The following is a 14,335-nucleotide window of genomic DNA, read 5'->3' on the forward strand; positions in this document are numbered from 1 at the left end:
CGACTCCAGCCGCCCAGACTCTGGCACTATGGTCATGGCGGAGGGGACGGCTGTGCTGAGGCGGAACAGGCCGGGTACCAAGGCTCAGGTACTATATCTGCACCTTTGGGGGAGGGGGAGGGGGCTCTTGGTGCCGAGCAGAGTCGCACTTTGAAGCTGGATACCTCTGAGAGGAGGATGGGCCGGGGCGACCGACGGACTGGCGGGGGCACTGGTGCCCGGCCTGCTCTTCCGGAGCCTCAGTCCTTCGGTTTGGCGGAGGCGGCGGCGGCGCCGGCGGCCCGGGAGGCCTGCGTAGCTCCGACTGGAGGGTGGGCGTGAGGGGCGCATAGGGGCGGCCGAGACCAGGGCTGGAAAGCTTGTTAGTAGCCACTGCTTGTTCTCGCCTTTTGCCTGATCTCCAGTGACCAGTGTCTGAGGGGTGCCGCGGGCCAGGTGGAGACCCTGAGGTTCTATGAGGGCTTCTAGGGTGGGAGGGGTGTAAACAGCCTACCTCGTCCTGCCTTCCAGTTCCTATCTGGCTTGTGAGCTGCCCGACTTCTGACATCCAGCTTGTCTAGCCGGATCCGGGAGTCGATATCCTCCTCCTTCTGCTGTTTGCTTTTGGCCACTTATCGCTCTAGCTGTTCTCTGGTCCAGCAAGTTTTCATCATCAGGCTGGGACTTGTTAGATATCATTCCTTGTGAATTTCTTTATGTGTGAAGCATAAGGAAGGAATTGATTATAATTTTATCAACTTTTAGTAGGGCGGTACTTGGAGTGAGTTGGTCCTTGTGTCAGTATTGATTCTTGGGATTTGCAAAAGACGGAGTGCTCTTCACATTCCTAAAAAAAATCGAATAGGGTAGTTAGACCTCATCTGATTAGCCTGCCAGGTGAAATGGTTTGCAATTGGGTACATGCTCCAAAATCAGAAGAGGTGTTATAATGTGATTTTAAAGAAAAAGAGGTAAGTGTATGTGTGGGGTGGCGCTCAGGGTAGGGACCAGATGCAACCGTGGAGCTACTACCTTATGCCAGAGAATGGATTTTTAATGCCTTGCACAGAATTTGGGAAAGGGTGTCCTTTCAAAGGGAACTTTTAGATCCAGACATCTTCCCAGATCTATGTTACAGATAAGGAAACTGAAGCCCAGAAATTAGACTGCTAATTAGACACTAGTGACCTTTTCTTTTTCACAAATTGCTTCTAGTACTGAATTTTAGAGAGTTCAGTTGGAAACCCTTTTGTTTTTATAGAGTCATGTTTTATTGTGTCAGTTTTATTGGCAGTTTTATGGTCATCCTACTTGGAATTTGTATATTATTTGTGCTTTTTACTGTTTCAAAAATTTCTTTATTTATAAATGATCTTTTCTAAGATGCTTTTAATTCTCATTCTGTGGAAACATTTCTGATTCTTGTAAATGATCAACTTTTATATTTTTGTATTTAGAAGTGAATTTTTTGTGCTCACATAAGAATCATCCATTTTTACTGATTCAAAAGTTACTAATTTTGAAAGGATAGAGAATCATAGATTTTAACTCAGTGTTTTAACACATCTATTTGCTATGTTATGAGTAAGTCACATATAGAAAGCTCCTTTGCTTTTTTCCACATAGTCATAGATCAAAGTTGTTAAATAAAATGTAATAGAAAATGTTAGGATTTTTTAAAAAAGGACTACTTAAGCAGCATTCTGCCTGTATTTTGTATATCACACTGATTTCCTTTGTGAAATGGGTTTACTCTAAAATGATATATTTAGAATTAGAGTAGATAGAGTATCTTTCTACTTTTTAAAAAATTTGTTAGGTTGGATTATAGGCACATAGTTGTTTTTCAATAAATGTTTTACTGAATTAGATGAGAATGTTCATTAAGCTGGATTTTTGGCTCCTCTTTTAAGTATTTTAAGTATGAGGCAAACATTTAATTCTCAATTAACTTTTTACATCTTTTCTATGTATTACTATATGTGTTTTTTAATATTTTAAAAAACAATACAAACTATTTTTTAAAAAATGAAAAAATTTGCAAAGCATATTAATAAGACATTTTTCACTACAAATCAGGAAGAATTTTAAAACTACTTTCTAATAATATGTAGATAATATCTAGGAAGAGACATCCTGAAACAATTTCCAGAAAGTTGTTCTTATTTCTTGACTTTTAAAATAAATTTAGTTCATTTTCATTCAGAATAGGCAACTATTGAAAAAGAAAAGATATGAAATGCTTAAGAAGTACTTAAATGGTATACCATACCCATCACGTACTCTCAGAACTAGGACATTACTAATATAGTTAAATCCTTCTGTATCACATTCTTCTGTCTTCTACCCACTCCTAATCAGTAATGGTGATTATCATTCCTTTTTTTTCTTTAAACTTTGTACTGTTACATGCATTATTTTTATAAATATCTTTTGCAATTAAACTTTTAATAATGTAGTATCAACACTGTATTCTTCAGTTTGCTCCAATTTTTAGAGACTTAGGTTGACTGATGCAGGGTTATAGATTTTTGGTTTACTACTACCTTTTCCCAGACATTTATTGAGTATCTACAATGTGTCAGGCATTAAGTGCCTACAGAAGATATATAGGTAAACTGCTGAAAAAGCTGTCAGATGGAAAGAGTCTGAACACTTTGGTGAATGTCTGTGAACTGGGCTATCTATAGAGTAGTTCAGAACCAGTATAAGGTGATCCATAAAAATATTCCCCTTAAAAGAAGATTGTTTGAACTTTCCTGGTAGTCCAGTGATTAAGACTCTGGCTGCCAGGCTTCCCTGGTGGCTCAGTGGTGAAGAGTCCACTTGCTAATAATGGAAGATCCCCCATGCTTAAGAGCAACTAAACCCACGTGCCACAACTATGGAACCTGTGTGCTAGAGGCCCAGGATCTGCAATTCCTGAGCCCACCTGTGGCAACTACTGAAACCTGTGCTCCCTAGAGCCCATGCACTGCAACAAGAGAAGCCACAGTAGTGAGAAGCCTGCACACTGTAGCTAGAGAGGAGCGCCCGCTCTCTTCAACTAGAAAAAGCCTGAGTGCAGCAACGAAGACCCAGCGCAACCAAAAAATAAATAAATAAAATTTTGAAAAGTAGGTTGTTCTTTTTAAATGATTTGTTTTTGATGGTGCTCACATTTTGATTTAGAAATTTAAAACATCATTTGCAATTAGAATTGTAATTTATTATAATATCTGTCTTAAATAATACTTAATGGAGTAGTAACTGCTGCTTATTCTAGCTATTCTCTTTGGGTAAAAATTGATGTTTTTTACTGCCTGGATATTTTTCTTCATTAGAACTTTTGGAAAAATATTTAACCACCACAAACAAAATTGTGCTGGACTTATCAATTAATAACACATAAAAGGTTTATGAGAGCCATATTTAAGGGATCTATGGTTGAGAAAACTGTAACTTAGAGTTCAGTTAAATAAAATCTTGGTGTTCATTTAAAACATTGAATAAAATTTCTTTAACTTACTTACTAATAATCACATTGTTTAAAATATGAGAACTTTTCTTCTCCCCTGATATAACTTTGGATCTTTGTTAAGAATTGAAGTCAATCATAATAGTATTGCATCTTCTTTGTAACTTTGTATATGCTTTAACCATGGCATTTTTTCTTACAGGATTTCTATAATTGGCCTGATGAATCCTTTGATGAAATGGACAGTACACTTGCTGTTCAGCAGGTAATAATAATAGTTTCTTTTACAACTCCAATAACCCTTGGCATAGTTAAGTATTCCTATATCTTTTAGCACAAACCAGAATCCATGGAATTATTGGGGTGCCTGCTTAAAACTTTCATCAAACCTCATTTTGTTTTAAGATGGCATATTAAACTATCATAAAACTTAAATACATTTTATTATCTGTTAATATATTCTCCAGGCAAGACTTCTGGAGTGGGTTGCCATTTCCTTCTCCAGGAGATCTTCCCAACCCAGGGATTGAACCCAGGTCTCCCGCATTGCAGGCAGACGCATTAACCTCTGAGCCATCAGGGAAGCCAATATATACCAAATTAGGGTATAAAATTTGACTTTAGAATGAATTTAATTCACAAATAATTGAATGCGTAAGTGGAATAATGTAAATATAAAGAAGTAGCATACTCATTATTCATTTGGTGATTGAACATTAGAGAACGTGCTTGGCTTGCGGGATCTTAGTTCCCTGCCCAGGGACTGAAGCTTGGGCTCTGGTAGTAAGACCACCACACCCTAACCACTCGCCAGGGGACTGCCAGGGAATTCCCATAGTTACTACTACTTCTTTTGTCTCCCTCCAATATTTTGAAAGTTTGTTTCCACTACCAAATAGCTCACTGCTGCTGCTGCTGCTGCTAAGTCGCTTCAGTTGTGTCTGTGCGACCCTATAGACGGCAGCCCCCTAGGCTCCTCTGTCCCTGGGATTCTCCAGGCAAGAATACTGGAGTGGGTTGCCATTTCCTTCTCCAATGTGTGAAAGTGAAGTCGCTCAGTTGTGCCCGACTCTTAGTGACCCCATGGACTGCAGCCTACCAGGCTCCTCTGTCCATGAGATTTTCCAGGCAAGAGTACTGAAGTGGGATGCCATTGCCTTCTCCCAAATAGCTCGCTAAGACTCTGGTTAGGAGGTAATAGCTCACTAAGACTCTGATTAGGAGGTAATAGCATGTTTGGTTTGAAAAACCCTTCAGGAGATTTTTAAGCATTTTTACTGAGAACCATATTGTATACTATGTTAGGTTTAAAAAAAAAATTTTTTTTTAATTCCCAAATGAATAAAATCTGGAAACTGGGAGAAAAAAGTTTCCATAGCTAATTCTTAAAAATCATAGCTAATTCTTAAAGGGTTAATAAAAGGATGATTGAAATTGGCTGTGCTAGTATATTAGTCAAAGCTGTTTGATTTTTGATAGCTAGGTAGTTAAAGTAGATAGCTATTTGGATTTATTGTCTTGTTTAAAAATATTGGAAAACAAAATAAAAATACAGTTGAATTCTTTGAGTAGTAAAAATTTGACAGGGATTTCCTGGGTGATCTGGTGGTTAGAACTCTGTGCTTCCACTGCAGAGGGCATGGGTTTGATCCCTAGTCAAGGAACTAAGATTTTGAGAGCCGTGCTGTTGAAGCCCCTGCCCCCAAATATTTAATAATCTTATCAGAAACATTAAAAACCTTTAGAATGGATTCAGTATAGTATTTAGATACTTAGCAGGAAATAGAAGAATACTGATGATTGAATGGCTTTGCTCATTGCCTTTTAAGAATGTATTGTTTTTTAAAAAAAGAATGTGTTGTTCAATGAACAGATATTTAATAGGTTAGTAAAGAAGCCTTGTGGAGGATTTAGAAATAAAATCTGGAGTTCTGTGTGTGGAATTGGCAAAAATTAAGAGGAAAAATGTGCAGGTATTTTTCCCTTTAAAAGTAGAGTTTTGTTCTGATGCTATGCTGAATTTGTTTATTAGTCCTAATAATTTTTTTGTGAAATCTTTTGGGTTTCTACAAATGAGATTATTTCATTTGCAAATAGCTTGTTCCTTTCTAATCTAGATGCCTTTTATTTCTTTTTCTTGCCTAATTACTCTGGCTGTAATTTCAAATACTATTTTGAATAGAAGTGGCAACAGCAGGCATCTTTATAATTATTTCTGATCTTAATGGAAATCTTTCAGTCACTTCCACATTAAGTATGATGTTTGCTGTGTGTTTTTCATATTTGGCCATCATTATGTTGAGTTAGTTTCCTCTTATTTTAAGTTGGTTAGTGTTTTATCATAAAAAGATGTTGAATTTTGTCAAATGCTTTTTCTGCACCAGTTGAGATCATTGTGTTGTTTTTTTTTCCCCCTCCATTCGGTTAACATGGTGTATTGTATTGATCAGTTTTTGTATGTTGAACCATCCTTCGGTTCAAGGAATAAATCTTATTTGATTATCATGTATAATCATTTTAATTTGCTGCTGAATTTGCTAGGATTTTTGTATCAGTGTTCACAAGGGATATTGATTTCTAGTTTTCTTAGAGTATCTTAATTTGGCTTTGGTATCAGGAATGCTGCTGTAATGGAGTTAGGAAGTATGCTTTTGTCTTCAATTTTTTTGAAAGACTTTGAGAAGGATTGATGTTAGTTCTTTTAATATTTAGTAAAATTCACCAATTAAGCCATTAGGTACAGGGCTTTTCTTTGGTTCACAACATTGTGAATACAAGAAAGCCACAGAACTATATACTTAAAAATGACTATCCTTTCCACATTGAATGGTTTTTGACACTCTTGTCAAAAATAATTTAACTTTATGTGAGGGTTTATTTCTAGTTCCTCTGTTCAGTTCTATTGGTCTATAAGTCTGCTTATGTCAGTACTAGACTTTTTTTTTCTAATATCAACACCTACTTTAACTAATTACTTAGGCTGCACCAGGTCTTAGTTGCGGCTCACAGGATCTTATTTGCATGAGCGACTTCACTTTCACCCATTGGAGAAGGAAATGGCAACGCACTCCAGTGTTCTTGCATGGAGAATCCCAGGGACGGCGGAGCCTGGTGGGCTGCCGTCTCTGAGGTCGCACAGAGTCAGACACGACTGAAGTGACTTAGCAGCAGCAGCAGGCATGAGAACTCTTAGTTGCAGCATATGGGATCTATTTCTCTGGTCAGGGATGGAACTTGGTTCCCTTGCATTGGAAGGGCAGAGTCTTAGCTGCTGGATCTCTAGGCTGTTTTGATTACTGTAGCTTTGTAGTAAGTCTTGAAATTGGGAAGTGTGTGTCCTTCAATTTATGTTTTCAAGATTCTTTGACTATTTGGTGCCCCTTGGAATTACATATAAATTTGAGAATCAGCTTTTCCGTTCTTGCAGAGAGACTTGGAATTCTGGCAGAGATTGCACAGAATCTATAGATTGCTTTAGGTAATATTGATAACAATATTAAGTGTGCCTATGAACCAGAGACCAAATTGCCAACATCCGCTGGATCATCGAAAAAGCAAGAGAGTTCCAGAAAAACATCTATTTCTGCTTTATTGACTATGCCAAAGCCTTTGACTGTGTGGATTGCAATAAACTGTGGAAAATTCTGGAAGAGATGGGAATACCAGACCACCTGACCTGCCTCTTGAGAAATTTGTATGCAGGTCAGGAAGCAACAGTTAGAACTGGACATGGAACAACAGACTGGTTCCAAATAGGAAAAGGAGTACGTCAAGATTGTATATTGTCACCCTGCATATTTAAGTTCTATGCAGAGTACATCAATGAGAAACGCTGGACTGGAAGAAGCACAAGGTGGAATCAAAATTACCGGGAGAAATATCAGGAACCTCAGATATGCGGATGACACCACCCTTATGGCAGAAAGTGAAGAGGAACTCAAAAGCCTCTTGATGAAAGTGAAAGAGGAGAGTGAAAAAGTTGGCTTAAAGCTAACATTCAGAAAACGAAGATCATGGCATCCGGTCCCATCACTTCATGGGAAATAGATGGGGAAACAGTGGAAAAAGCATCAGACTTTATATTTTTGGGCTCCAAGATCACTGCACGTGCTGACTGCAGCCATGAAATTAAAAGACGCTTACTCCTTAGAAGAAAAGTATGATCAACCTAGATAGCATATTGAAAAGCAGAGACATTACTTTGCCAACAAAGGTCTGTCTAGTCAAGGCTATGGTTTTCCTGTGGTCATGTATGGATGGATGTGAGATTTGTACTGTGAAGAAGGCTGAGTGCTGAAGAATTGATGCTTTTGAACTGTGATGTTGGAGAAGACTCTTGAGAGTCCCTTGGACTGCAAGGAGATCCAACCAGTCCATTCTGAAGGAGTTCAGCCCTGGGATTTCTTTGGAGGGCATGATGCTAAAGCTGAAGCTCCAGTACTTTGGCCACCTCACGTGAAGAGTTGACTCATTGGAAAAGACTCTGATGCTGGGAGGGGTTGGGGGCAGGAGGAGAAGGGGACAACCGAGGATGAGATGGCTCGGTGGCATCACTGACTCGATGGACGTGAGTCTGAGTGAACTCCAGGAGTTGGTGATGGACAGGGAGGCCTGGCGTGCTGCAATTCATGGGGTCGCAAAGAATCGGACACAACTGAGCAACTGAACTGAACTGAACTGATGGATGTAAGATAGCTTTCATTTAGGTCTTTAATTACTTTTAACAGTGTTTTGTAATTTTCAGTATGCAAGTATTTAAATCTTCTGATTTAAATTAATTTTTCCATATTTTTCAAGTACTGTTGTAGATGGAGTTGCTTTCTTTTTTTCTTCATATTTTTTATTGAAGTAAATAGTTGATTTATAGTGTTCAAGTGTACAGCAAAGTGATTCAGTTATATATAGGTGTGGATATATATAGGAGTTGCTTTCTTTTTTTTTCTTTGTTTTATTTATTTTTCCTGTGCTGGGTGGGTTTTTTCTCTGGCTGCAGAGAGTGGGGATGACTCTATAGTTGCCGTGCAAGGGCTTCTCATTGCTGTGGCTTCTCTTGCTGTGGAGCACAGGCTTTTAAGGTGCGTGGGCTTCAATAGTTGCTGCGTGAGGGCTGAGGAGTTGTGGTTCAGTTATTCCACAGTATGTGGAATCTTCCCAGATCAGGGATTGAACCTGTGTCTCCTGCATTGGCAGGCAGATTCTTTACCACTGAGCCATCTGGGAAGCTCCAGAGTTGCTTTCTTAATTTTCTTTTTGAATTGTTCATTGAAGGTATATGCAACTGATATATATATATATATATAGTTGTTGTTGTTGGTTGCTGTGGGTCTTTGTTGCTACATGCAGGCTTTCTCTGAGTTAATAATGCATGCTCGGTAACTGTGGTGCATGGGCTTAGTTGTTCCAAGGCATGTGGAATCTTCCTGGACTGGGGATGGAATCCATGTCCCCTGCATTGACAGGTGGATTCCTATCCACTATACCACCAGGGAAGTCTGAAACACAACTTATTTTTTATATTGATCTTGTATTCTGCTACTTTGTTAAATTCTTTTGTTAGCTTTATGAGCTTTCCTGTGGATTCTTTGGGGTTTCTGTATGTAGGATCATGTCATCTCTGCCTTTTACTTATTTATTTATTTTCTGTTTAATTGTTCTGGCTAGAATTTAAGTACAGTGTTGAATAGCAATGGTGAAAGCAGGCATTCTTGTCTCATTTCTGGATTTTTTTTGTTTTTGCCCTTGTGGGATCGTAATTCCCTGACCAGGGGTTGAACTCTGGCCTTTGGCAGTGGAAGCGTAGTGTCCTAACCATTGGACTACCTAGGAATTCCCTCATGTTTAATTTTAGAGCAAGGGAAACCTATCAGTTTTTCACCATTGAGTATGATGTTGCCTGCTCGTTTTTATAAAAGCCCTTCATCATATTGAGGAATTTCTCTCCTATACCTGATATTCTGTATTTTTATTATGAAGGATATTGGATTTTGTCAGATGCCTTGTCTGCATTAATTGAAATGACTGTGTGTTTTTTCCCTTTTAATATTCATGTAGTATATTGTTAAATTTTTTTTTTTGGTGTTGAACTACCTTACATTCCTTGCAGCTTTCTTTTGATTTGTTTGTATGGTGTATTTTTTTCCATCCTTTTACTTCTAACCTACCTATATCATTATATTTGAAGTAGGTTTCTTGTAACGAGTATAGTTGGGTTATATTTCTCTGTTCTTTCTGACAATCCTTGTCTTTTAATTAGTGTATTTAGGCCTTTTAATCTCAATATAGGCTTCCCTGATGGCTCAGAATCCACCTGCCAATGTAAGAGACATGGATTCAGTCAAACCCTGGGTTGGGAAGATTCTCTGGAGAAAGAAATGGCAACCCACTCCAGTTTTCTTGCTTTGGACATCCTATGGATGGAGGAGCCTGGTAGGCTACAGTCCAAGGGGTTACAAAGAATCAGACACAACTGAGCAACTAAAACAACGGTGTTAATGTAGTTATTGATAGATATGTTTAGATTTAAAATTATCATTTTGTAACTTTTCCTTTGTTTGTTTCCTCTTTTTTTGTTTCCCCTCTTCTGCCTTTTTAAGGGTTATTAGAGCATATTCTATTTTATTCTAATTTTGGCTATATTTCATATAATTTTTTGATGATTGTTCTAGAAATTACAAAGTACATGCTTACCTTTTCACAATCTATTTAGAGTCAGTATTTTACTGCTTTGATTGAAATGCATTAACTATCATTATTTAGACTTCTTTACCCTCCTCCTTTATACTATAGCTGTCTACATTACATCTATTAATATATACCTTGAAAACCCTATTGGAGAATGTTGCATACTTTGCTTTCATCTGCCAAATATATTTTAAAGATTAGAGGAAAATAGTCTAATATATATTTGTACCCAGATATTTGTAATTGCTGTTGCTCTTGATATTCTAAGTTTCTTTCAGGTACTATTTTTTCCTTCTATCTGAAGAACTTCCTTTAGTAATTCTTTTAGAGCCATCTGCTGGCTAGGAATTCTCCTTAGTTTTCTTTCCTCTGAGAGTATCTGTATCTTTATTCTTGAAGGGTATTTTTGCTAGATATAGAATTCTGAGTTGACTGTGCTTTTCTTTCAGCACTTTAAAAGTATTGTGCCGTTTCTTCCTGTCATCTGTGGTTTCTGGTGAGAAAGCCGCACTCATTTGAATTCTTATTCTAAGGTCATGTCTTTTCCCCCAGCTTCTTTATCTTTTTTTTTTTTTTTTAAATTGAAGGATATTTGCTTTACCAAACTTTGTCGTTTTCTGTCATACTTCAAGAATCAGCCATAGGTACACCCATGTCCACTGCCTCCCGAACCTCTCTTCCATCTCCCTCTCCTTCCCACCCTTCTAGATTGTCACAGAACCCCTGTTTGAGTTCCCTGAATCATACAGCAAATTCCCATTAGCTATCGATTTTACATATGGTGTTACAAATTTCCATGTCACTGTCTCCATACATCTCACCCTCTCCCTTCTCCCCTCCCCCTGTGTCCTTAGGTTTGTTTTCTGTCTGTTTCTCCATTGCTGCCCTGAAAATAAATTCGTCAGTACCATCTTTTTAGATTCCATATATATGAGTCAGTATATGATGTTTATTTCTATAATTTATTTCTCTTTCTGACTTACTTCACTCGGTACAACAGGCTCTAGGTTCATCCACCACAGTAGAACTGACTCAAATGCACTCCTTTTTTTATGGCTGAGTAGTATTCCATTGTATATATGTACCACAGCTTCTTTATCCATTCATCTGTCGATGGACGTATAGGTTGGTTCCATGTTCTAGCTATTGTAAATAGTGCTGCAGTGAACATTGGGGTACCTGTGTCTTTTTTAGTTTTGGTTTCCTTAAGGTATATGCCTAGGAGTGGGATTACTGGTTCATATGGTGTTTGTTTTTTTTTTTTCTATATGAAACTTTTAGTATTTTATTCATTTTCATAGTTTTACAGTATTAGTAAAAATAATGACCCATTATAAATAAGTATAAAATGGAAGTTGATGAAAAAATAACCCCAAGTCTTCCTTGACTCCCATCCTCCCACCAAAAAACTAGCTAGTATATGGCAAATATCCTTTTCACACATTATCTTTAGGCATATATTCACTTTGTAGTGGTGGATGGTTTAGTCACTAAGTCATGTCTAGTCATGTCTGACTCTTGCAACCCCACAGACTGTAGCCTGCCAGGCTCCTCTGTCCATGGGGTTTTCCAGGCAAAATTACAGGAGTGGGTTGCCATTTCCTTCTCCACATGTGGTGGTTTTATTCCTAGTTTTTTAAGGAATCTCCATACCTTCTTCCATAGTGACTGCCACACCTGTCCAGCTTTTATTGTTTGTAGACTTTTTCATGGCCATTCTGACTGGTGTGAGGTGGTACCTCATTGTAGTTTTGATTTGCATTTCTCTAATAATGAGCAATGTCGAGCATCTTTTCATGTGTTTGTTAGCCGTCTGTATGTCTTCCTTGGAGGAATGTTTGTTTAGATCTTTTTCCCACTTTTTGATTGGGTTGTTTGTTTTCCTGATACTGAGTTGTATGAACTACTTGTATATTTTGGAAATCAATTCTTTGTCAATTGTTTCCTTTGCTATTATTTTCTCCTATTCTGAGGGTTGTCTTTTCACCTTGTTTGTAGTTTTCTTTGTTGTGCAAAAGTTTTTAAGTTTAATTGGATCCCACTTGTTTATTTTTCTTTTTATTTCCATTACTGTAAGAGGTGGGTCATAGAAGCTTTGATTTATGTCATTGAGTGTTCTGCCTGTATTTTCCTCTAAGAGTTTTATAGTTTCCGATCTTAACGTTTAGGTCTTTAATCCATTTTATCTTTGTCTATGGCATTAGGAAGTGTTCTAATTTCATTCTTTTGCATGTAGCTGTCCAGTTTTCCCAGCATCACTTATTAAAGAGGCTATCTTTGCCGAATTATATATTCTTGCCTCCTTTGTCAAAAATAAGGTACCCGTTGGTGTGTGGGTTTCTCTCTGGGCTTTCTGTCTTGTTCCATTGGTCTATATTTCTGTTTTTGTGCCAGTATCATACTGTCTTGATGACTGTAACTTTGTAGTATAATCTGAAGTCAGGAAGGTTGATTCCTTCAGCTCCATTCTTCTTTATCAAGACTGCTTTGGCTATTCGGGATCTTTAGTGTTTCCATATGAACTGTGAAATTTTTTGTTCATGTTCTATGAAAAGTACCATTGGTAATTTGATAGGGATTGCATTTAATCTGTAGATTGCACTTGGTGGTATAGTCATTTTCACAGTACTTCCTGCCCAGGAGCATGGACTATCTCTCCACCTGTTTATGTTGTCTTTGATTTCTTTCATCAGTGTCTTATAATTTTCCATATGGGTTCTTTTGTCTCCTTAGAGATAAAAGGAGATTCTCTTTATTTCTAGATGTTTTATTCTTTTTGTTGCAAAGGTGAATGGGATTGATTCCTTAATTTCTCTTTCTGATTTTTCATTGTTAGTATATAGGAGTGCAAGTGATTTCTGCGTATTGACCTTGTATCCTGTGATTTTGCTGAATTCCGATTAGCTCTAATAATTTTCTGATAGTTTCTTTTGGGTTTTCTATGTATAGTATCTTATCATCTGCAAACAGTGAATTTTACTTCTTCTTTTCCCATCTTGATTCCTTTTATTTCTTTTTCTTCTCTAATTGCCATAGCTAGAACTTCCAAAGCTATGTTGAATTGAGAGTGGTCACCCTTGTCTTGTTCCTAGGGAATGCTTTTAGTTTTTCATCATTGAAAATAATATTTGCTGTGGGCTTATCATATATGGCCTTTACTGTTTTGAGGTAGGTTCCTTCTATGCCCATTTTTTGAAGTATTTTTATCATAAGTGGGTGCTGAATTTTGTCAGAGGTTTTTTCTACATCTATTGAGATGACCATATGATTTTTATCTTTCAATTTGTTAATATGGTTTATCACATTGATTGATTTGTGTATGTTGAAGAATCCTTGCATCCCTGGAATAAGCCCGACTTGATCATCGTGTAAGAGCTTTGTAGTGTGTTGTTGAATTCTGTTTACTAGAATTTTGTTGAGGATTTTTGCATCTGTGTTCACCAGTGATTTTGGCCTGTAATTTTCTTTTTTTGTGTTGTCTTTGCCTGGTTTTGGTATCAGGGTGATTGAGGCCTCATAGAATAAGTTTGGAAGTGTTCCTTCCTCTGCCCCTGGCTTCTTTATTTTTAGTTTTTGTCAGTTTGACTACCTCTGGGCATGGATTTCTTTGGATTTTCTTATTTGGTATTCACTCTGCTTTTTCTCATTGTGGCAAAAAATGCATAACATAAAATTGGTCATTTTTGTCATTTTTAAGTGTATGGTTTTGTGGTATCAAGTACATTCACATTGTTGTGCAACCATCTCCGTCTCCAGCACTTTTTCATCTTTCCCAAGTGAAACTCTGTACCCATTAAACAATAACTCTTGTATGCTTTACTGTGTAGTATAATATTTTAATTAACATAAAACTTGTTTGTTTGTAGTATATTCAACAGAACATAAGAGCAGATTGTTCCAATATTGACAAAATTCTTGAACCACCTGAAGGCCAAGATGAAGGTGTATGGAAGTATGAACATTTAAGGTAGGTCCTCATGATATAGCAAAATAGTAATAGTACTTCTAGTAGTAAGAATAACCTTTAATATTAATTATGATTATGAATCATAAATTATTTAACTGTAGACCAAAAAGCAAGTTTCTAAAGCTTTTATGTTTTCAGTGTTATAAAGTTTTCAACATTGTTATTTATTCATTGTTTTCTGTACTTACGGATTTGGGCCTTCTTATCATTTTACAGTTTTCCTTAATCATATCCTTTAATCACAGATGCAG

General features: G+C 37.2%; 1 protein-coding gene across 2 annotated transcripts in view; it reads left to right on the forward strand.

The window, feature by feature from the left end:
• MOB4 (MOB family member 4, phocein) overlaps positions 1-14,335 on the forward strand; it is a 45,960-nt gene that overhangs the window by 14,213 nt on the left and 17,412 nt on the right. Inside the window, exons 1-3 of one of the 2 annotated variants that reach the window (XM_004004794.5) lie at positions 16-88; positions 3,639-3,701; positions 13,984-14,084. In XM_004004794.5, coding sequence (XP_004004843.1) covers positions 29-88; positions 3,639-3,701; positions 13,984-14,084 — 224 coding nt within the window. In that variant the 5' untranslated portion in view covers positions 16-28. Of the gene's footprint in view, positions 1-15; positions 89-3,638; positions 3,702-13,983; positions 14,085-14,335 lie in introns of those variants that run through there. The other variant, XM_027965063.3, reaches the window with a different exon arrangement.

This window comes from Ovis aries, chromosome 2 (assembly GCF_016772045.2).
Source record: "Ovis aries strain OAR_USU_Benz2616 breed Rambouillet chromosome 2, ARS-UI_Ramb_v3.0, whole genome shotgun sequence".
Classification (NCBI taxonomy): Eukaryota; Metazoa; Chordata; class Mammalia; order Artiodactyla; family Bovidae; genus Ovis; species Ovis aries.